The 24375-nt window shown below is 49.5% G+C and overlaps 1 protein-coding gene across 1 annotated transcript; it reads left to right on the forward strand.

Moving 5' to 3' along the window:
• The first annotated feature begins 3437 nt into the window (after positions 1 to 3437).
• LOC149465126 (vomeronasal type-2 receptor 26-like) lies at positions 3438 to 4826 on the forward strand. Its single transcript, XM_089673620.1, has one exon. The coding sequence runs from the start codon at positions 3438 to 3440 to the stop codon at positions 4314 to 4316; it is 879 nt and encodes a 292-aa protein (XP_089529746.1). The 3' UTR covers positions 4317 to 4826.
• Positions 4827 to 24375: the final 19549 nt, after the last annotated feature.

The raw sequence follows: 24375 nt of genomic DNA on the forward strand, positions 1-24375 counted from the left end.
GCCGAGGCTGGGAACTGGTTGCTGGGTGCTGGCTGTTGCAGAGTGCTGGGAGGCCTGGAATCAGCCTATGGGCCGAGGCTGGGTGCTGGGTGCTGGCTGGGTGCTAGTTGCTGGGTGGCCTGAAGTGGACCCTGGGCCGAGGCTGGGTGCAGGTTGCTGTCTGTGGCAGGGTGCTGGGTGTACTGGGGTGGGCCCCTGGGCTGATGGAGAGGGTCCCCGGGAGCAGGCAAGTCAGCAGGGGGCGGAGTGGCGGCAATCTTGGCCGTCGATCGGCGTTCTGGGTCTCAGCTTTGGCAAAAATTGAGGCCGTAGCTTCGTAAGCCGCAAATCCCGGAGCTCCGGAATTGCGCTGAAACTGTCCCAGCACCCCTCCCTGGGTGCTTATCGGGGGCCACAGGGTGGTGGGGGCCCCCTTTGGAGTCCGCTGCCATCCGGATGGGGACTTGGGCGACGGAGCTCCTGACTACAGGACTACTCCGGTCGCCATCTTCAACATATAGTGAACTCGGTTTAGAGTTATTCACCCTGAGGTCATCACAGAGGACAAGGGGGCGCTCTTTACTTCTGGAGGAAAAGAAATGTCATCTCCAAACACGGAAAGGTTTCTTCAGAGTAAGAGCTGTGAGAATGTGGAATAGACTCCCTCAAGACTTGGTTGTGGCCAGCTCAGTGGATTGCTGTAGGAAAGTCCTGGATTCTTTCTTGGATACACAGAATATAACTGGATAGAACATTTATAGGGAGAGTTGATCCAGGGAATATCCGATTGCCTCTCGGGGGGTCAGGAAGTAATTTTTTTCCCTGTAGGAGCAAATTGGATCGTGCTTTGCTGGGTTTTTGTCTTCGTCTGGATCTATTGTGGGTGTAGGATTATAACTATTTGTTTTTTGGTTGAACTGGATGGACTTTTGTCTTTTTTCTGCCATACTATAGGGCTCTAATTACACATTTATCACTTCCATCAGCTCTACCCCCTCAGTTATAACCCTTTGTACCACTTGCCCGACCCTATTAGATTGTGAGCTCTTATGTGCCGGGCCCTCTTAATACTCTAGTTTTTATTGCATTGTAACTGTATTGTCTCCCTTTATATCCCTTTAAAGATCTGTGCAAACTGTGGGAGCTATAAAAACCCTGTATAATAATAACAGGACAGCTCTGAATTTCTGACATAATAAACAGCTATTTTTTTTAATTTTCATTCATTATTGAAACAAAATGTTTACAATGGTATATTTAACAGGCCAAACGGTAGGAAAAAAGAGATGTTCATTTTCAGGGTTTTCAGACATTATAAATTGAAACTCCCCATTATCACTTTTTGTCTATTTATTGTGCATATCTTTTTTTTTCCCCACATGCTAATGTGCATAATGTGCAGTCTCTACACATAGGAGTTCAACTGTGTAATTATCTATCTATCTATCTATCTATCTATCTATCTATCTATCTATCTATTATCTATCTATCTATCTATCTATCTATCTACCAGGCCCTACCGCTCCCACAGACACCGGACCCGTAGCACCCTCAGTCGCTGGCCCGCAGCATCCGCATGCACTGGCTCACTTCACCCACGGACTCCGAGTCCTACTGCACCTAGCTACACCTATCCCCTCTCAACTCCTCCAGTCACCCCCTTCTTCCCTTAACCACTCCCTCACCCACATCTTCAATCTCTCCCTCTCTACTGGCGCATTCCCCTCCCCCCTAAAGCATGTTCACATCACCCTCATACTCAAAAAGTCCTCCCTGGACCCCACTGACCCAAACAACCTCAGACCAATCTCCCTGCTGCCATTGACTTCCAAGCTCCTTGAGTGCCTAGTCTACGATCGCCTAAGTGCCCACCTGACAACAACCTCCTTGATCCACTACAGTTCGGCTTCCGTCCCCTACACTCCACCAAAATCGCCCTCCGCAAAATCACTAATGACCTGCTAACCGCCAAAGGCGACTACTCTGTCCTCCTTCTCCTGGACCTCTCCGCGGCCTTTGACACAGTTGACCACCCCCTCCTCCTTAATAAACCTCTCTCCCTTGGCATAAGAGACACCGCTCTTTCCTGGTTCTCCTCTTACCTATCCTGACGATCCCTCAGCATTTCCTACAACGGTGCCACCTCCCCTTCCCTCCCCCTCTCTGTCAGGGTCCCCCAAGGCTCTGTCCTTGGACCCCTTCTCTTCTCCATCTACACCTCCTCCCTTGGCAAACTCATACACTCCCACGGCTTCAACTACCACCTCTACGCTGATGACACTCAAATTTACCTCTCCACCCCCTCTCCACCCCCCACCTCACCCCCACAGCCTTCGCCCGCATCACTCACCTAAACGACATCTCAGACTGGATGTCGCTCCATTTCCTCGAACTTAACCTCTCCAAAACCGAGCTTCTCGTCTTTCCCCCTGCCCACTCACCCCCCCCATCCTATCCATCACTATCAACAACACCACCATCAATCCCGCCCCGCAAGCCAAAGTCTTTGGCATCATTCTGGACTCTAACCTTTCCTTTCAACCTCATGTCAAATCACTTAACACATGCAGACTCCACCTCCGCAACATCGCCAAGATATGCTCCTTCCTTACCCCAGACACCACTAAACTACTCGTACACTCCCTCATGCTCTCACGCCTTGACTACTGCAACTCCCTTCTCACAGGCCCAGACCATCCTGAACTCAGCGGCCAGACTCATTCACCTCACCAACCGCTCCACCTCTGCCACCCCCCTCTGCCTCTCCCTCCACTGGCTCCCGATTGCCCAACGCATCAAATTCAAACTACTAACCCTGACCTACAAAGCCGTGCACAACACTGCCCCTAACTACCTCACCAACCTGATTCCCAAGTACCTCCCTACCAGTACCCTTCGCTCCTCACAGGACCTCCTTCTATCTTGCTTTCTGGTCTCCTCCTCCCACACACGATTTCAAGACTTCTCCAGGTCCTCCCCCATCCTCTGGAACTCACTGCCCCAGTCCATCAGACTGTCACCTTCCCTCCTCACCTTCAGGTGCTCCCTGAAAACCTACCTCTTCAGGGAAGTCTACCCCTCCCTCACCTAACAGCCATTCTCCTTCATTCTTCCTACCACTCCATCCCCCACAGCCACTTCCTCCTGTGCTACTACCCCCTCCCTCCTAGATTGTAAGCTCGAAAGAGTAGGACCCTCTAACCCCTCGTTCACTGTTGTTGTTGCTGTTCTGTTTCTTGTATTGTCCCCCCACTCTATTGTACAGCTCTGAGTAAACCCTGTTGGTGCTATATAAACTCGATGTAATAATAATATTTATAATATCTATCTCCCACAATTAACTGATGGAAATCCCATTGCTAGCTGTAAGACAACACAAGACAGTTCATTTCCTCAGAAGCTCTGACCCCGATGCTCATTTTGTTTGTATTGTTCTTCCTGCAGACAGTGAAAACTGCATGAAATGTCCTGATGATGAATGGCCAAATGAGAAGAAGGATCAGTGTGTTCCAAGACTGGTGGAATTTCTCTCCTACACTGGTGACACCATTGTTGCAGTATTTTCAGCCATCTCCATCCTCTGTTGCCTTCTGACTGGTTTAATATTGGGGATATTTATATATTACCGGGACACCCCCATTGTTAAAGCCAATAACCGGAACCTGAGCTATCTTCTCCTGGCCTCCATCATGCTGAGCTTCCTCTGTGTCTTCTTGTTCCTCGGCCATCCAGTAGATGTGACCTGCATGCTGCGTGTCACCTCTTTTGGTGTCATCTTCTCAGTTGCCGTCTCTTCTCTACTTGCCAAAAGTATCATGGTGTGTATTGCCTTTAAAGCCACCAAACCTGGGAGTCCCTGGAGGAAATGGATGGGAACCAAACTGCCCAATTGTATCATTTGTGTCTTCTCACTGGTCCAAGTCATAATCTGTGTCACTTGGTTGTCTATTTCTCCCCCATTCCAGGATCGAGACATTCACTCTTATCAGGGGAAGATCATCATTCAGTGTAATGAGGGTTCAGTTATCGGCTTCTACTCTGTCCTGGGATATATGGGGCTTCTGGCAGCTGTGAGCTTCATTATCGCTTTTTTAGCCAGGACATTACCGGACAGTTTTAATGAGGCCAAGTACATCACCTTCAGCATGCTGGTGTTCTGCAGTGTCTGGATTGCCATGATCCCGGCCTATCTGAGCACCAGAGGGAAATACATGGTGGCTGTGGAGGTCTTTGCTATAATGGCATCAAGTTCTGGACTTCTTGGCTGTTTATTCTTCCCAAAATGTTACATAATTCTGTTCAGACCTGACCTGAATACAAAGACAGTTATCCGCTGATATGTATGGAGCAACACTGGGCTACTTGTAGTTATGTCATTATCTCTATTATTATATATATATTTTAGTATTGTACTCGTGTTTGGGAATTTAAATATTTAATACTTACCTCTTCGGGACATGGTCAGTCTAACTGAGTCTCTCTTGAAGAGCTATGGATGCCACTAGTATCAGATACTTTGGGTTTGTTGGAAACCTTGTTCCCTGCTGGGTGTAGTGATTCCTCCCATCAGCCGTTACATCACTACAGAACAATGTAGTCACTTATTGAGGAGGAACCACAGTGACCAGAGGGGGACAAAGTATCAAAAACATCCTAAAGCGTCAGATACCAAAACCACCCATCACTCAAGAGAGGGAAGATTTCTGTCATCACCTTCCATAAAGGTAAATATTAAACACGTTCTCTTAGAAGATGATTGTGATGTCATTTGTCAGTGTCACATTCATTATATTTATCATTGTATGTAGATGTATCCGACTATATCAATAAATTCATAAAGCAGTAAAGGTGTACAGAAGAATGAAGTCATACAAATTACAGGAGCATAAATGACACGAAGAAAAACAGTAATGCAAACAGCAGGTCACATAGAATTAGTAGACTGAACGGAAGTTTACAGCCATAGTAATGGTGGAGAACAAATGTCTTCATCTTGGGGATGTAAGAGGGAAGGAAAAGGGAGTATAGAGAGGGAAGTTAAAGTGGAGCTCCACCCAAAAGGGGAAGTTCCGCTTGAAGCCTTTGTCCCCTGCTCCTCATTAAGGATTGGCACCTTTGGGGAGCGGTTACCCGAATTTAACAGGTACCCGCTCCCACTTCCCCTGCAATCGCCTGGGCAATCGGAAGTGGAAGTTGTCCTCCCCCCCTCCCTCCCCGTAGTCTTTTGTGTCACGTGACAGGACCCAGAAGACTAAGGGGCCATTCACGAAGCGCAGCGCTTTTCCCGCATGCGCAGTGGGCACCTGGCTGTGAAGCTGCAAGCTGTCACAGCCGGGTGCCCACACTGAAGATGGCGGGGAGAGAATACAGCCGGTGAAATCAGCGGTGGTGGTGAGGACACCGCGGGACCCAGGGACAGGTAAGTGGCCGTATTTTAAAAGTCAGCAGCTACAGTTTTTGTAGCTGCTGACTTTTATTTTTTTTCCATGTGGAACTCCGCTTTACAGTTAAGGCAGGGTAGAAGGAGGAGAAATATTGGAGGAGGGTAATCAAACACGGGAGTGGACTAACAATACAAGGAAATAGTTCCAGTCAGCAATACAAGGCAATGTAAGTACATGTCATCAATCTTATAAAGTACAATCTGCGTTATTTAGCCATATGGACCAAATTAGAATGAATTTTTTGTGCTAATAATTTTTTTTAATTCTGGTATTTTTTCCATTTCACATTGGTAGTTTAAATCTCTAAGAGTGTTGACCATACTGGGCTGTGAAAGGAATTCCATATTCTAACAATGGTGCGTTCAGCTGCAAAAAGTAGGTAGAGAACCACAAATGTAACATTAAGGGGTATTTGTAAAGTACCTAAATTCAGTAATGTAAGGACAGTGTCAGGTAAGATCTAAGTTACATAGTTAGTCTGGCTGAAAAAAGACAAAAGTCCATCCAGTTCAACCATAGAAAAAAAAAGTTATAATCCTACACCCACGGTTGATCCAGAGGAAGGCAAAAAAAACCCCAGTGCCCTATAATATTAGAGGCTAGGAAGTAGATAGCATTCCAGTAAGGGTGCCATAAAATATGGGGAAAAAATCTTGTTTCTCCACATAGTCACCAGCACCTAGGGGACCATGTCAGGTATAATTTAGGTAACTTGAAGGGGGTAGGATACCAATGATGGAGCGTTTTTTGTCCAAGTTCCCGGTGACTGAAACAGTAGCGCTTATATATAGTGGAGAGTGCGGCTTTCCAGCTCGCCTTGGTGAGGACTTTATCTATGTTCCCCTCGCACACATTCTTGGAAGTACGGCTCATCAATGGTGGGTGATGTAGTAACTACCAACTGGGACTGGAAACATCCTAGACAAACGTACATATTCATACAAAATGATAGAAAAATGCCGCAATATAGGTGGATCACCCTATAGAACTACTCTGACTCCTCAGTCAATATAGATGTGGGTTAATGCCGAAGAATTAGATCATACTGAAAAAGGGCCGTCTGTAGTAACGGTTTAAAATTAACCCAAGCAGAGTAGTTAATGGTACAAAAATGACTTTATTATAAATCTGGCATAAAAAAATATGAAACCTTGCAAGGTGAAAAATACACATCACAATATAACAACTTGAGCAATCCGGATTGCAAAGGCCTAATGTCACAAGTTAGCCTGCAGTTTCTTGTTTGTGTGTTCTGACCTCCTTGGTGCAGTGCTGTTCCTGATCCCTTTCACATGTGTGGACTGTCTGTGCTCACCTATGGGCGTCGTCTGCTGTTCTCTGGGTTTTATTTCCTTCCCTTCCATCACTTCCTGGCCCGCCTCCTTGTTTGCCTGCCTATATAAGAAATGCTCAGACTAGGCCACGTTGCCTGAGCAACTTCCTAGTTGTTGGAGCTCCTGTGTGTTGCTACTGCCTCAGGGGCGGACTGACAACTCATGGGGCCCCCGGGCAATAGGGGATCATGAGGCCCCTGTGTCCTTGACCACCCTCAAAGCACACCCAAAAAAAGCCTATAAAAGTTACCAGGGGCATTTCATAGGGCCCCCTACTGACCCCGGGCCCTCGGGCAGTGCCCGAATGGTCAGTCCGCCCCTGTACTGCCTATATCCTGCATTGACTACTCGTATAAGGACCCCAGCTTCCTTCTCTGACTGTGCTTGTTTTCCGCCCATCCTGACCTCGTCCTGACCTCCGTTTGTCTCCTCCCATTGTACTCTGCTCCCCTGAGCGGTCTCCTCATCCTCAGCTGGGTGTACTCAGCGACCGCGACCTGGTCCCAGCTTGCTGCAAGTCCATCCCCACCATCAGGGGCTCTAGTGAAGAAGCAGGCTGGGGTTTAGACTCCTCACCCTGGGGAACCCCAAGTTGACCATCAACAAGGGCTCACTACCACAGGAGCTGACACCTAAGGCTAATAAATATACCATACATCATAGATAAGCTCCATGAAATACAATACAATACATGAAATATAAAATCTGCACGTTCCTAACCCCAGAAACCACTAAACAGCTCATCCACTCCCTCATCATATCACGACTTGATTACTGCAACTCCCTCCTCACTGGCCTGCCTTGTCACTGGCTATCCCCGCTTCAGTCCATCCTGAATACGGCTGCCAGACTCATTCACCTTTCCAACCGTTCCATCTCCGCCACCTCCCTCTGCCAATCGCTCCACTGGCCTCCACTCAGTGTCCTCCACCCCCCTCTGCCAATCGCTCCACTGGCCTCCACTCAGTGTCCTCCACCCCCCTCTGCCAATCCCTCCACTGGCCTCCACTCAGTGTCCTCCACCCCCCTCTGCCAATCCCTCCACTGGCCTCCACTCAGTGTCCTCCACCCCCCTCTGCCAATCCCTCCACTGGCCTCCACTCAGTGTCCTCCACCCCCCCGTTGCCAATCCCTCCACTGGCTTCCGATTGCACAACGGATCAAATTCAAAATCCTAACGCTGACGTACAAAGCTGTCCACCATACTGCCCCGAACTACATCAGTGACCTAATATCCAAGTACCACCCAACACGCACACTCTGCTCCTCACAAGACCTCCTTCTCTCTAGTTCCCTGGTCTCCTCCTCCCATGCCCGCCTCCAGGACTTTTACAGGGTGTCACCCATCCTCTGGAACTCCCTGCCCCAACCCATCAGATTATCCTCTACTCTCCTCACCTTTAGGCGCACCCTGAAAACCCACCTCTTCAGGGAAGCCTACCCCACCCCCTGCTAACTTGCCGACCTCCTCCACTCTTCCTACCACTCCATCCCCCACAGCTATCTCCTCCTGTACCACCATCCCCTCCCTCCTAGATTGTAAGCTCGAAAGAGCAGGGCCCTCCATCCCCTCATATTTTGTATTGTATTGGTATTGTTCTGTCACATGTTCTGTCCCCTTTTGTAATGTACAGCGCTGAGCGAACTATTGGCGCTTTATAAATACTGTATAATAATAATAATGAAATAAACACAATCCATTATTCACAGAAGCGGTAAATTTATATTATTATTTTACAGTATTTATATAGCGCCAAAACGTTTGCTCAGCGCTGTACATTATAGTGGGGGACAGAACATGAGACAATACAGTAACAATACAATACACGAGGGGTTCGAGGGCCCTGCTCCTTGGAGCTTACAATCTAGGAGGAAGGGGATAGTGGTACAGGAGGAAATGGCTGTGGGGGATGGAGTGGTAAGAGGAGTGGAGGAGATCGGCTGTTAGGTGAGGGCAGGATAGGTTTCCCTGAAGAGATGGGAAGAAATACCACCTTACTTGGTAAATGAATTGCAATATGTCATCGCCAATTACAAAAATATATGTTAGATGGCATATTAGCTGAGCATCAGGATGATAAGTGTTCCAATCACCCCATGAGGATTGAAATGGGATCATGTAAACCCCAGAGGAACAAAAATAATCATACAGGCCCAGGAGCAAATATATACATATCACAACATGCCAATAAAGATGATGGAATACGGCAACGTTAGCAATCAATAAGGGACAACAGATATTAGGCCATGTAAGGCTCCATGTATACGGGACACTTCTGAACGATAGAAACAGATTGCTGGAAAATGCAGGTTAAAAACCATCTGTTTAGCTGTGTTTATGTGTGTTATGGAACCGACCCCAGACTGCACTTGGATACTTCCGTTAGACTCCCACTTTCCCATCCGAATATCGACAACAGACACCACAGCTGACCATACAAGACTAGACGACACCAGTCTTGAAGTAAACCAGGAAGTAGCCTAGTTTATTTTAACACAGATACAAGATATATACACTCAGGGGATAATCCCCCCTCCCTGCATAATGACACAGGGCGAGGCAATCTACATTTAGTTACAAGAGACACACCAGCAGACAGTCCCATCAGAAGGGAGGTCTGCTGGAGACACCCCCCACCAAGCCAATACCCATAAACACATACATCCCATAATATTTTGCGCCCATGCAAGACATACAATAGAACATTTGGATGCAACCACATGGCATTAAACAATCAACAACCCCCCCACCCCAATATTAGGACAGATCACCCTGTACCCCTAACAGGCACAGGGTGACTTACATATAAGAGGGATATGGTGAGCTGAGACAGGGGTCTCCCCACCCCTCTAAAGTAAGTTGAGTTCCATGGGCCCCCCACTCCTGTGACATAGTGCGTTTGCGTTTTGAAGTGTTTTTTTAAAGATAAGCACAGGAGAACCTCCCAAAGGCCCAGAATGCATTGAAAAGTTGTAAATTATGAACTATTTCAGACTGTTTCAGAGAAATGCAGAGAATAGAAGCAGAGACAGCAGTATGTGTTGAGATTAGCTGAGGTGTGAGTTGCTCATTAACATTTCTTTTGTTTCCAAGGGTGGAAAAGTGTCAGGTGGAGGGAGTCATTAAGGCCACTTGGCAGGGGGTCTTCATGAGGAATTTGAGGTGTGAATGATCATTCACATATCTTTTGTTTCCAATGGTGGGAGAGGTCTGAGGTGTGAATGGTCATTACAATATGTAGAGAACTGAAAAAAAATGGGTAATGTGGAAAATGCTCTCAGTCAAGGGATGTGATTTGAAGCCAAAGGAGCGTTCTCCGATCTCAGCTCCCTTCAGAGAGAGTTGGAGTCACACTGTTCACTTCAGGCTGGTCAAATTGTGTTATACAGTGGGGCAAAAAAGTATTTAGTCAGCCACCAATTGTACAAGTTCTCCCACTTACAAAGATGAGAGAGGCCTGTAATTGGCATCATAGGGAGACCTCAACTATGAGAGACAAAATGAGAAAACAAATCCTGACAATCACATTGGCTGATCTGGAAAGAATTTATTTTGCAAATTATGGTGGAAAATAAGTATTTGGTGAATATGAAAAGTTCATCTCAATACTTTTGTTATATATCCTTTGTTGGCAATGACAGAGGTCAGACGTTTCCTGGAAGTCTTCACAAGGTTGGCACACACTGTTGCTGGTATGTTGGCCCATCCTCCATGCAGATCTCCTCTAGAGCAGTGATGTTTTGGGGCTGTCGCTGGGCAACACGGACTTTCAACTCCCTCCAAAGGTTTTCTATGGGGTTGAGATCTGGAGACTGGCTAGGCCACTCCAGGACCTTGAAATGCTTCTTACGAAGCCACTCCTTCATTGCCCGGGTGGTATGTTTGGGATCATTGTCATGTTGGAAGACCCAGCCACGTTTCATCTTCAATGCCCTTGCTGATGGAAGGAGGTTTGCACTCAAAATCTCACGATACATGGCCCCATTCATTCTGTCCTGTACATGGATCAGTCGTCCTGGTCCCTTTGCGGAGAAACAGCCCCAAAGCATGATGTTGCCACCCCCATGCTTCACAGTAGGTATGGTGTTCTTTGGATGCAACTCAGCATTCTCTCACACAACGACGAGTTGTGTTTCTACCAAACAGTTCTATTTTGGTTTCATCTGACCATATGACATTCTCCCAATCCTCTTCTGGATCATCCAAATTGTCAGGAATCAAGGAGTGACCAGAAAGGTGTGGACTGACACAGGGAAACGCAGGTTTCAGATATAGTATAATACAGGTTATTAGCCACCCAGATATATATATATATAAATGCACAGTGAGCAAACTAACCTTCCACTAATCTTAGGAGGTGCAGGAACACAGGCGTAGTCAGGGCTGGAGAGGTGGAATGGTCAGGCCGGCCGTAGGGTTCTGTAACGACTGCCTGGTGGTACCTCTAGCGGTCCTCAGGGCAGGATTCCCCAGGGCGCGGAGTCTAAGTCCCAGTCTGCTATTCACCAGGGCCCCTGATGGTGGGGATGGACTTGGAGCAGACAGGAACCAGGTCGCGGCCCCTGAGTACACCTGCTAGTGATAGAGGGATCCGCCAGAGGTACGTGCAGGTACGGCTGGATCCGTGCAGGATGGATGGATGGCAGAGTAGTGAGCGTGGTCAGACGGGCCAAGTCAGCAACGTGCGGGCAGCAAGGTATCAAAGGAGCAGGCAGAGAATGGTCAAGGTCACAAGCCGGGTTCAGTAACTCACGGATAGCGCAGTACAGAGGATCAGGCAGAAGGATGGTCAGGGATGAGCCAGTAGTCAGAACAGGAGACGGTCAACAGGAATCAGGATCAGGCAGGGTCGGCAACAAGGTATCTTCTCACAGGAACTAGGAACAGGATACAGGGGCTCATGGGAAAACATACACCAAGGCCCAGAGCACAGGCCTGGTCATGCCTTATATACACCTTTCTGTAATCAGCCCCAGGTTTGGCTGATTGTGAGCTTCTGGCTGCTAAGAGCACCCGCTGGTCAGCTCTGGTACTGCAGCCCACACGGCAGGAGAGATCCACCACCAGTGCTGAGAGCACCCGCTGGTCAGCTCTGGTACTGCAGCCCACACGGCAGGAGAGTCCCACCACCAGTGCTGAATCCATTCCTGACACAAATGCTCTCTAGCAAACTTCAGACGGGCCCGGACATGTACTGGCTTAAGCAGGGGGACACGTCTGGCACTGCAGGATCTGAGCCCCTGGCGGCGTAGTGTGTTACTGATGGTAGCCTTTGTTATGTTGGTCCCAGCTCTCTGCAGGTCATTCACTAGGTCCCCCGTGTGGTCCTGGGATTTTTGCTCACCGTTCTTGTGATCATTTTGACCCCATCGGGTGAGATCTTGCGTGGAGCCCCAGATGGAGGGAGATTATCAGTGGTCTTGTATGTCTTCCATTTTCTAATTATTGCTCCCACAGTTGATTTATTCACACCAAGCTGCTTGTGTCAGGGCTCCAGGGTATGACCAGAGGTATGTGACTGACGCAGGGAAACGCAGGCTTCAGATAAGTTATAAACAATGTAATTTATTAACACTAACAATACAAACATAAACGCAGTGCAATACTAAAACATAACACAGTGCAAACGAACCAAACCACCCACAGATAATACATACAATGCAAGCGTCGTCAGGCAGGCCGGGTCAATAACAAACGGGCAGGTAGGTACAGGGGGAGCAGGCAGAGAGTAGTCAGGTCACGAGCCGGGTACAGCAACTAACAGGCAGGTAGGTACAGGGGGTCAGGCAGAGAATGGTCGGGGTCACAAGCCAGGGATCAGAACAGGAGAAGTCAGCAGAGGTAAGAATCAAGCCGGGTCAGCAACAAGACAGGAACAGGAACAGGATGCAGGAACAGGATACAGGGCCCAGGAAAAACACACACCAAGGCAGAGTCTGCAGGTCTGGCCATCCCTTAAATACACCAGTATAATCAGTTCCAGGTGTTTAGCTGGCTGCAAGGTTGAGTCTCTGATTGCTGGGATCACCCGCTGGCCAGCCCTGGTACTGCAGCTCATAAGGCAGGTGAGTCCCACCATTGCTGGCCAGTCCATTCCTGACAGTATCCCCCCCCTCAAGGAGCGGCCTCAGGACGCTCCAAACAGTCCTAGCTGGGCAAAATGTTCCACCACCCGGGTCTGGTAACTGGCGGGATATCAAAGACTGGCACACCGGGCAGGACTCCGGGCAGCGGCACACCGGGCAGGGGCACACCGGGCAGAGGCACATCGGGCTGGACTCCGGGCAGAGGCACATCGGGCTGGACTCCGGGCAGAGGCACATCGGGCTGGACTCCGGGCAGAGGCACATCGGGCTGGACTCCGGGCAGAGGCACATCGGGCTGGACTCCGGGCAGAGGCACATCGGATTACCAGGTGAAGCAGCAGGCAGCGGGCCACCAGGCGGAGCAGCAGGCACCGGGCCACCAGACGGAGCAGCAGGCACCGGGCGGAGCAGCAGGCACCGGGCCACCGGGCGGAGCAGCAGGCACCGGGCCCCCGGCGGGGCGACAGGCATCGGGCCCCCAGGCGGGGCGGCAGGTCTCGGGCCCCCAGGCGGAGCGGCGGGCGCCGGACCCCCAGGCAGAGCGACAGGTCTCGGGCCCCCAGGCGGAGCGGCGGGCGCCGGACCCCCAGGTGGAGCGACAGGTCTCGGGCCCCCAGGCGGAGCGGCGGGCGCCGGACCCCCAGGCGGAGCGACAGGTCTCGGGCCCCCAGGCGGGGCGGCGGGCGCCGGACCCCCAGGCGGAGCGACATTTCTCGGGCCCCCAGGCGGGGCGACAGGTCTCAGGCCCCCAGGCGGGGCGACAGGTCTCAGGCCCCCAGGCGGACCCCAGGCGGAGCAACAGGTCTCAGGCCCCCAGGCGGAGTGGCGGGCACCGAGTCACCAGGCACGACAGTGGGCTCCGAGTCAACTGGCATGACCGCTGGCACTGGGTCAGACATTGGATCGTCTGGCTGGACAGCGGGCATCGGGTCACCAGGCATCAGGTCATTTGGCTCGACAGCGGGCACCGCGTCATCTGGCAAGGCAGTGGGCTCCGAGTCAACTGGTATGACCGCGGGCACTGGGTCACACATTGGATCGTCTGACTGGACAGCGGGCATCGAGTCGTCTGGCAAGACTGCGGGCACCGAGTCGTCTGGCAGGGCTGCGGGCACCGAGTCAACTGGCGGAACAGCGGGCACCGAGTCAACTGGCGGAACAGCGGACACCGAGTCAACTGGCGGAACAGCGGGCATCGAGTCGTCTGGCAAGACTGCGGGCACCGAGTCGTCTGGCAAGACTGCGGGCACCGAGTCGTCTGGCAAGGCAGTGGGCACCGAGTCAACTGGTATGACCGCGGGCACTGGGTCAGACATTGGATCGTCTGGCTGGACAGCGGGCATCGAGTCGTCTGGCAAGACTGCGGGCACCGAGTCGTCTGGCAAGACTGCGGGCACCGAGTCGTCTGGCAAGACTGCGGGCACCGAGTCGTCTGGCAGGACTGCGGGCACCGAGTCAACTGGCGGAACAGCGGGCACCGAGTCAACTGGCGGAACAGCGGGCATCGGGTCACCAGGTATGACAGCGGGCACTGGGTCACCAGGCATCAGGTCATTTGGCTCGCCAGTGGGCACCGCGTCATCTGGCAAGGCAGTGGGCACCGAGTCACCAGGTACGACAGTGGGCTCTGAGTCAATTGGCACGACAGCGGGCACCGGATCAGGTACCGGATTGTCTGGCTCGACAGCGGGCATCGGGTCACCAGGTATGACAGCGGGCACTGGGTCACCAGGCATCAGGTCATTTGGCTCGCCAGCGGGCACCGCGTCATCTGGCAAGGCAGTGAGCACCGAGTCACCAGGCACGACAGCGGGCTCTGAGTCAATTGGCACGACAGCGGGCACCGGATCAGGTACCAGATCGTCTGGATCAACAGCGGGCATCGAGTCAACTGGCCTAATAGGATCATCAGGCTGGATCAGTTCGTCATGCTGGGTAGAGGCATCAGGCTGAATGGAGGCATCAGGCTGAGTAGAGGCATCAGGCTGAAGAGAGGCATCAGGCTGAGTAGAGGCATCAGGCTGAGTAGAGGCATCAGGCTGAGTAGAGGCATCAGGCTGAGTAGAGGCATCAGGCTGAACCACGGAAGGCAGCTTCTCGGACGGCAGGCTCACCGGTTTGGATACTGGCAGGATGGTATTGGTTGGAAAGAATTTTCGCTTTTTTCTGGTTTTAACTACTGGAGCACTGCAAGTAAACGCAGGTCTGCAAACGAATGGAGCAGCTGGAGACAGGGAAGAGCTGGAGGATGGAACAGAGGAGGGAACAGTTGCTACAGAGGGCTTCTTTACAGGGTTAAAGGCAGGATAGGTGCAGCGAGTGGGAACAGGGTACTGACATGCGGTAGATAGCAGGGCAGGAGGAGCTGTTGGGAATACAGGAGTAGAGCTTTGAGGAAATAGATTAGAAGCAGGACTGGGTCTTTGTAGGCTGACTGAGGCTGGGTGCAACAAGTCTGACCATGTCTGCAGTATGGGTTGAACAAAGCTCAGCTTACACAAAGCCTGTCTGACCAAAGACTGCACTGCGTTTATACAATCTCTTAGTGTCTGTGGTGAACATGCAGCATAATGCTCCAAGAAGCAATCCACATCATCCTCTAATAACCATACCAGGGACTCTACCTGGTCTGCACTAAATGGTGCAAAAATTCATCCCTGCTTTCAGGGGTACCAGATGAAACCAACTCTACACAAACCTGAATCAAAGGTTGCACCTCAGAGAACTCTGTGCCCTGATCTACCAGGACATGAGCGACCCGTATACATTCTAGCAGTTGATCCTGGGTATACTCCCTCAGAGCCTGAGAAGCATATTCTCTGTCATCAAAAACCAGCAGCGGCAAATATACAACCTCATCAAGATCCATCTTTCCCAGTAACAAGCCAAGATGGCTTCCCCGTGCAGCCACTTCTGGTCAGGATTGGCCTTGGTGTAATGTCAGGGCTCCAGGGTATGACCAGAGGTATGTGACTGACGCAGGGAAACGCAGGCTTCAGATAAGTTATAAACAATATAATTTATTCAAGACTAACAATACAAACATAAACGCAGTGCAATACTAAAACATAACATAGTGCAAACAAACCAAACCACCCACAGATAATACATACAATGCAAGCGTCGTCAGGCAGGCCGGGTCAATAACAAACGGGCAGGTAGGAACAGGAGGAGCAGGCAGAGAGTAGTCAGGTCACGAGCCGGGTACAGCAACTAACAGGCAGGTAGGTACAGGGGGTCAGGCAGAGAATGGTCGGGGTCACAAGCCAGGGATCAGAACAGGAGAAGTCAGCAGAGGTCAGAATCAAGCCGGGTCAGCAACAAGACAGGAACAGGAGCAGGGTGCAGGAACAAGATACAGGGCCCAGGAAAAACACACACCAAGGCAGAGTCTGCAGGTCTGGCCATCCCTTAAATACACCAGTATAATCAGTTCCAGGTGTTTAGCTGGCTGCAAGGTTGAGTCTCTGATTGCTGGGAGCACCCGCTGGCCAGCCCTGGTACTGCAGCTCATAAGGCAGGTGAGTCCCACCATTGCTGGCCAGTCCATTCCTGACAGTTTGCCTATTGCAGATTCAGTCTTCCCAGCTTGGTGCAGGTCTACAATTTTGTTTCTGGTGTCCTTCGACAGCTCTTTGGTCTTCATCATAGTGGAGTTTGGAGTGTGACTGTTTGAGGTTGTGGACAGGTGTCTTTTATACTGATAACAAGTTCAAACAGGTGCCATTGATACAGGTAATGAGTGCAGGACAGAAAAGCCTCTTAAAGAAGAAGGTCCAGGTCTGTGAGAGCCAGAAATCTTGCTTGTTTGTAGGTGACCAAATACTGATTTTCCACCATAATTTGCAAATAAATTTTTTCCAGATCAGCCAATGTGATTGTCTGGATTTGTTTTCTCATTTTGTCTCTCATAGTTGAGGTCTACCTATGATGCCAATTACAGGCCTCTCTCATCTTTGTAAGTGGGAGAACTTGTACAATTGGTGGCTGACTAAGTACTTTTTTGCCCCGCTGTATGCACAACAATTTATCGCCACCAACCCAAATTCAAACCTTGCCAGACCATTCGCATGGAAACTCGTTACGGTTTCTGAATTTACATTTTTTAGGGGCCTAACCCTCAACATGGGCATTAATAAAAGAAATGCATTGTGGTTGTTTTGGTCTGCAGACCCGATTCATCATATGCCGTGTTCTCTGCTGCCATGGCCAGGCATAGATATGACAGTATAATGTGTTTTATACATTTCAATGACAATACACTGCCATCCTCGGGGTGACTGCAGCGAACCACCTGGCGGTACCTCTAGCAACCCACCGGTTAGGATTCCCCAAAGCACAGAGTCTAAGTCCCGATCTGCTTGTTCACCAGGGCCCCTGATGGTGGGGATGGACTTGGAGCAGACCGAGACCAGGTCGCAGCCCCCGAGTATACCTACCCATGGTAGAGGAATCCGCCAGAGGTATCTGCAGGGTGAGAGCCTGATGTGAAGAGGCGGATGTGCCAGAGCACGGTGGATGGATGGATGAGCAGGAGCGTGGTCAGACAAGCCAAGTCGGTAGCCGTGGGAGCAGCGCGGTACAAGGCAGTGGGCAGAGAATGTTCGGGTCACACGCCAGGTCAGTAACAGGAGATGAGATCCAATAGGGGGAATCCAGGAGAGAGGTCAGGCGAGCCAGGGGTCAGAGCAGGAGATTACAGCACAGTCAGGGACAATCCGGGTCAGCAACAATCAAAATAACGAGTACACGGGATCAGGAACACAGAGAGACCAAACGGCAATTCATGTCAGTGCAGGGCGGATTTGAATATCGCGCCCTGCGCTGTCATTGGTGCCAGACGTGAGCCCGTGGCACTGAGTGCGCATACGCGAGTTCCGTTTCCACCGCGGCTGGCCAGGACCTAGTGCCCGTACACCAGCGTGACCGGGCACACTGCGCCTGCGCCGAGCCGCACATCGCGGCGGTTCCTGACAGTGACCCTGAATTTGACCAGCTCCACAAAATTCAGCCCCTCACAAATCACCTTAACCAAAAATTTGCAGATGTCTATACTCCCCAGCAAAACATCTGTGTTGATGAGTCCCTCATTAATTTTTCTGGCCACCTTCCATTCAAACAATTTCTCCCCAGCAAGCGTGCCAGATATGGGGTCAAGATGTAGAAGACCTGTGAGAGGACAACAGGCTATACTTATAAGTTTCAGATTTACGAGGGAAAAGATAGTCACGTGGAGCCCCCCGGATGCCCAGACTACATGGGGAGCAGTGGCAAGATAGTTTGGGACTTGGTGTCATCATTTCTCCATATGGGGTACCACTTATACGTGGACAATTTTTATTCAAGCGTGCCACTATTTAGACATTTGTACAATCTGGCGCATGTGGCACCGCGTGACCTAATGTGTGCCCACCATTAGAAGTGGATGGATGCAAGGTGGTATATTCTAATGGTGGGCATACCACACACTTTTTCTGACAGAGATTTCTTCTCATTTTTTCATTCAGTCCACTGGCTGCATACAAAAAAAAAAGAACATATCATACACAGTAATACCTCGGTTTACGAATGCCTTTGTTAACTTAATTTTCGGTTTACGAATGAAAATCCATTGAAAATAATGCCTCGGTTTACACATTTTTTACAAATTTCTTTCACAATACGAAGTATATGTCAGTGCTGATTTTTAAATGCAATTGCCGTCTTTTTTTTTTTTTCACTATAGCTCACATTAGCTTTCACTTTCCCTGGAGCTAAAGGATACTTTGTATCTTTTAAGAAACTGAAAGGAAACATTGTTTCTTTTAACTTAGGGAAATAAACTAAAAGAAACTTTCTCTCTTTTAGTTGGAGGGGGAAAGTGAAGAAAAAAAAAACAAAAGGTAATTACATTTAAAAACTGCCACTTGACAGCTGAGTGTAAAAAAATTGCTGGCAATTAAATTTTTTTTTTAATTGCCAGCAATTCTTTTACATTCATCTGTCAGTGGGGAACCCCGCTGACAGCTGAAACATTAACACATGGTTGTCACTACTAAAATACCACATGAGTTAATAAAAAAACTCATGCAGTATTTTAGTAGCGTTTACTGACCTTCGGAATGGATTAATTGGCATTCCTATGGGAAACAGTGTTTCGGTTTACGAGTTTTTCGCTATACGAAACGTCCTGCAGAATGAATTAAATTTGTAAACCGAGGTATTACTGTATACCCAACAAGGACCAGTGTACTGGTACATCACTGGACTTTGAGTGGTTATACCAGGATGATGCCTACAGCTGCATCCTGGTATTGTTTTTTTACAGTCCGCGATTGTCTTTCATGTAAAAGCAATCCTAGCGGCTAATTAGCTGCAGGATTGCTTTTGCAAGCAGTAGAAGATGATGCCCCCCTTTCCCGCTTCCTTACACGGCCTTCTTGGGCAGTCAAGTGCCATCAGGGCAACCTGAGAATGCAGCCAGTGTCTCTGCCAGCTGACCATAGAGCTGATGGAGACCAGAGTGGTGCCAATCATCTCCATAGTCTAAGAATCAGAAGCTCCGAGCATTTCATCACTTCAGTTTCGCAGGATATAAACAGAGCCATTTGTAAATTGGGAAAGCATCTGAGCAAATATTGTACATGAGAGTGAGGACAGTCTATTATAATACACATACCCTGGCGCCTGTCTCAGAGTGGTTAGGACTTCCTTCGGAGGTGACATTGAACCAGGATTTGAAGGGGAGGCATTTCAAGTATTAGCTCAGATGCGAGAAAAGCCATTAAATGGATAAGCGGTAATGCACTGATGTGAGGAGAGGGGGGAATGGACAAGTGTCATTCATGACGTGCCTTACGGCGTGCTTGGGAGGCTAGAGGATTGACCCCAAAGCTGAGCCGTCGGCTAGCAGGAGAGGACGAGGTGTGGTGGGATAGTCCGCATTGCCTTGTTCCTCCTTGATGTCCAGCAGAGTGGGTCTCCATCGGTTCTTCTTCCTCCTGGAATGCAAGGTGGGATTCGCCTGACCAATTGGGTGTGTCCACTTTAGGAATGTCGAGGGCCTCACAAAATGCTGTTACATCCTCCGGGAATCTCAGGAGCGCTGATCTCCCCATGTGTGTTGCTGAGAGGGCAAATGGGAATCTCCAGCAGTAAGCAATACCCCTTGAGCATAGTAGATCCAATAAAGGGTGCAAGTCGTTTCTACATTGTAAGGTAAGATGTGAAAGATCTTGAAAAAATGTAATGTTCGCCCCATTAAAGATCAACCGATTGCGATCCTTTGCTCTATGCAGTATTTCTTCTTTAAGGAAATCGACTAAGCAACAAATTATGTCTCTCGGGGGGTCAGTCTCTCTACTTCTAGGGCGCAGCACCCTATGGAGGTGTTCAAACTCAATAGGAGACTCTTGCGGTCTTTCCAGCAGATCATTGAAAATGGTTAAGAGCGTTTAGGTGAGTTGACCAGATTCAATTGTTTCAGGGACACCGCGTACCCTTAAATTATGACGTTGCCCCCTATTGTCCAGGTCTTCAATGTGGCGATCAAGCTCTCTTAGATGTACAGTATGCACATCTACCAGCGTGCGTATATCATGAATGGCAAGGTCTTGTGTGATAACTTTATCCTCCACCACTTCAAGCCTTTGGTCTACCGCCTGCATGTCGATATGTAAATCTGCTATTGCAGCAGAGAGGGTCTCTTTAATATCTGATGCAACCGCTTTCAAATCCTCTATAGTAAGAGGTGGGGTATCCAACCTGACAGGCTGTGGGTGTTGTGGCTGGGTTCCTGCTTTGCGAGTGAGGCACTTTGTGAAGCGACTGTGTGGGAGAAGCAGTGTAAGCCGTGTACCGGGGTGGGCTCCCCAGGATACAGTGAAGTCACGAACGAGGAAAGCAACCCCAACACCAGCTTTTGTCACAACAGAATTTTACTTAGAGGTGGCAAATAAACACAACCACAAATGCTGGGAACATACAATAAATTTACATTCACCCAGCCCAAAGGCTGAGACCCTTGTGCTGCACAGCACGGCGCCTCCTGATGGATGAAGGTAGAAAGTGAAGTAATTTACCTACTGGGGGGCACAACTAAGCTGCCACACCTTACCTGTTATTACCCTACAGAGCAGGAATCAGTGTATGGGTGTACGGTATGGGCTAGCCTGCGGTGCAGCACAACAGCTTACAATCTTACACAGATCTACAGTATTCCCCCCCCATAACTGGTCCTGTAGCACGTGCCTGAGTATTCCTTCTGAGCAAAACGCCAGTCTGGGGTGAGTTTGTAGGATTTTATCAGCTCTCCAATGTGAAATGTCACTTTAAGTTGTGGAGTCCTTCCAATGATCAATAATAACACTTGTGGCCTGACACAAACAGAGACCCTAACTAACTAACTATAGGCCTGGACCCTGGGCGCCAACACTGAAATGAGGTGTGTGCACGATCCTACTGACCCGGGTCTGCTTTGCATCCGCTGATGACTCTGAACAGAACAAAAGTCTCTCCACTAAGCATGCAATATTATCAGCAATGTATGTTGCTTTGCTCCTCTGTCCTCATCAGCTTCCTGGCAGCAAATCTTCCCCTCTTTGAACAGGATTAGCGTCTGCAACACCATCAGCTTCATTCAATAGGATTTCTGATTACGGAGGGCAGCCTTCAGAGCTGGATGGCAACAGATTCTCCGATTACTCAGCCTTCCTCTCTCTCTCTCTCTCTCTCTCTCTCTCTCTCCAGTATGGCTTCTCTTTTCTTTTCCTGTTCACTCTCTTTGAGAAAACCCCACCCCTTATTGAATATAGAAATAGCTATGCAGTCTGAGGCTGTGTTAGAAACAGTGACATCTTGTGGCCAAACTGAACGTCAGTCAGGACGTTCTCCAATTTACTTCACACAATATTCAAACAGTGAGAGCTGTTTCCCATCTTACAGCAGGTAGCAGAGGACTCAGTGTGTTCTGGTGTCTGAGACCAGAATAACTCCGGAATGCTGCGATTTGTGGGACCTTTAGGTCGGCAGGGGGGATCTGGACCGTGGGGTAGCAGGTCTCCTATCCGCTTTCCCCATAGCAGCGGTGTCTCTCCTTGATAGTATCAATACGTCCAACTTCCCCGTGTCAGGGCTCCTGTAACTAAGCCACCATGTTTTCTGGGCCCAAGCTTGGCCCCTCTGTGCTTATAAACTTATGTGCTACTCTGTAGGATGATCGAGAGCCCCAACGAAGGCCTCAGATTGTATGTGAAGGTCAATGAGTATTGATCCTGGTGTCTGCACCAACCCTGCAGAGTATTGATTCTCGGGTCCCTCAGGGTACAAGCTAGGGGCCCCTCTGTATTCCCCAAGTGCAGGGCTTCAGGGATTAAAGAGCTTATGGGCCCACTGGTGGCTCAGTAAGGCCTATGGTAGTGAGGGCGCCCAGAGGACTTTATTACAGGCCGTATCCCCTGGTCTGAGGGGGGGGGGGGTCCGATAGGCCAGGGGGGATTGCCTGCTGTTCCGGGAGGGGGGTCTCTGGTCCACAGGAGACCCCTCCTACCTCCAACCACTCTCACCCAGCTCCCGAGCGGTAGTGATTTCAGCCGCAGCTGCGGCTTCAGCAGGCTGCAATGGATCACGGAGGGGGGCGATATTCACCCGGCTCACCTCTGCTGTGCTCCCGCTCGTACCGCGGTGCCTCCCCCTGACACTCCAGGTCCACTGTCGCCAGGATGGCAGCGGATTGACAGTGTCTCCACCGGAACTGCGGGTCATACAACTCGTCTGGTCGCCATCTTGGACACACCCCCCAACCTTTGCATCTCATTTGGAAACCAAGGACCCCAAGAATGGAGGAAGAATGGAGAGGCCCAAGGTCCCCGAGTATGGAGGAAGAATGGAGAGGCCCAAGGACCTCGAGTATGGAGGAAGAATGGGGAGGCCCAAGGACCCCGAGTATGGAGGAAGAATGGAGAGGCCCAAGGACCCCGAGTATGGAGGAAGAATGGAGAGGTCCAAGGACCCCGAGTATGGAGGAAGAATGGAGAGGCCCAAGGACCCCGAGTATGGAGGAAGAATGGAGAGGCCCAAGGACCCCGAGTATGGAGGAAGAATGGAGAGGCACATACTGCAAGATGCTTGAAGTCCAGTGTGAAGTTTCCACAGTCTGTGTTGATTTGGGGAGCCATGTCATCTGCTGGTGTTGGTCCACTGTGCTTCATGAAGTCCAGGGTCAATGCAGCCGTCTACCAGGAGATTTTGGAGCACTTCATGCTTCCTTCCGCAGACGAGCTTTATGGGGATGCTGACTTCATTTTCCAGCAGGACTTGGCACCGCCCACACTGCCAAAAGCACCAAAACCTGGTTCAATGACCGTGGGATTACTGTGCTTGATTGGCCAGCAAACTCGCCTGACCTGAACCCCATAGAGGATCTATGGGGCATTGCCAAGAGAAAGATGAGAGACATGAGACCGAACAATGCAGAAGAGCTGAAGGCCGCTATTGAAGCATCCTGGTCTTCCATAACACCTCAGCAGTGCCACAGGCTGATAGCTTCCATGCCACGCCGCATTGAGGCAGTAATTGCTGCAAAAGGGGCCCAAACCAAGTACTGAGTACATATGCAGCTTCTACTTTTCAGAGGTGCGATATTGTTCTATGTACAATCCGTGTTTTATTGATTGCATGGAATATTCTCATTTTCTGAGATTGTGGATTTGGGGTTTTCATGAGCTGTAAGCCATAATCATCACAATGATGACAAATCACGGCTTGAACTATCTTGCTTTGCATGGAATGAGTCTCATATATTAGTTTCACCATTTAAGTTGCTGCACTGAAATAAATGAACTTTTGCACCATATTCTCATTTTTCGAGTTTCACCTGTGTGTGTGTATATGTACTGTATGTATATATATATATATATATATATATATATATATATATACACACACATACATGTATATACATACATATACACATACACACACATTATATATATATATATATATATACACACATATACACACACACACTGTATATGCCCAACATGGACCAGCAATGTAATGGTATGTCGCTGGACTTTGAGTGGTCATACCAGGATGATGCAGCAACAGGCATCATCCTGGTATTGTTTTTTTCAGCTGGCAGTCTGCTTTCATGTAAAATCAATTCTAGTGGCCAATTAGCAGCTGGATTGTTTTGAAAAGCGTCAGGAAGGGACTCCTCCTCCCTCTTGCCGCTTTCCAGTTTTCTTGGGCTCTTCTGTCCCACAGGGGAATCTGAGAATGCAGCCAGCAGTTCCACACTGGCTCCAAGAAAGGGACAGTGTAAAAAAAAACAAATCACCCTACCCTTCCCCCCTTCCCATGCTCCTGCAAAAAGGCGAATGTAAGCATTGGTCCCATGTTGGTATGTAAACAGAGATTGCACCATTCATGTGAGGTATCACCATGAACGTTATATCAACGGCAGTAATTATTGCATTAGACCTCCTGTGTAAATATAAATTTGGGACCTGTAAAGGCTTTTAAAGCATTGCCTATCGATATTATTAAGATAT

This window comes from Staurois parvus, unplaced genomic scaffold (assembly GCF_062004578.1).
Source record: "Staurois parvus isolate SC_StPar_1 unplaced genomic scaffold, SC_StPar_1.0 ptg000143l, whole genome shotgun sequence".
In the NCBI taxonomy this organism is placed as follows: Eukaryota; Metazoa; Chordata; class Amphibia; order Anura; family Ranidae; genus Staurois; species Staurois parvus.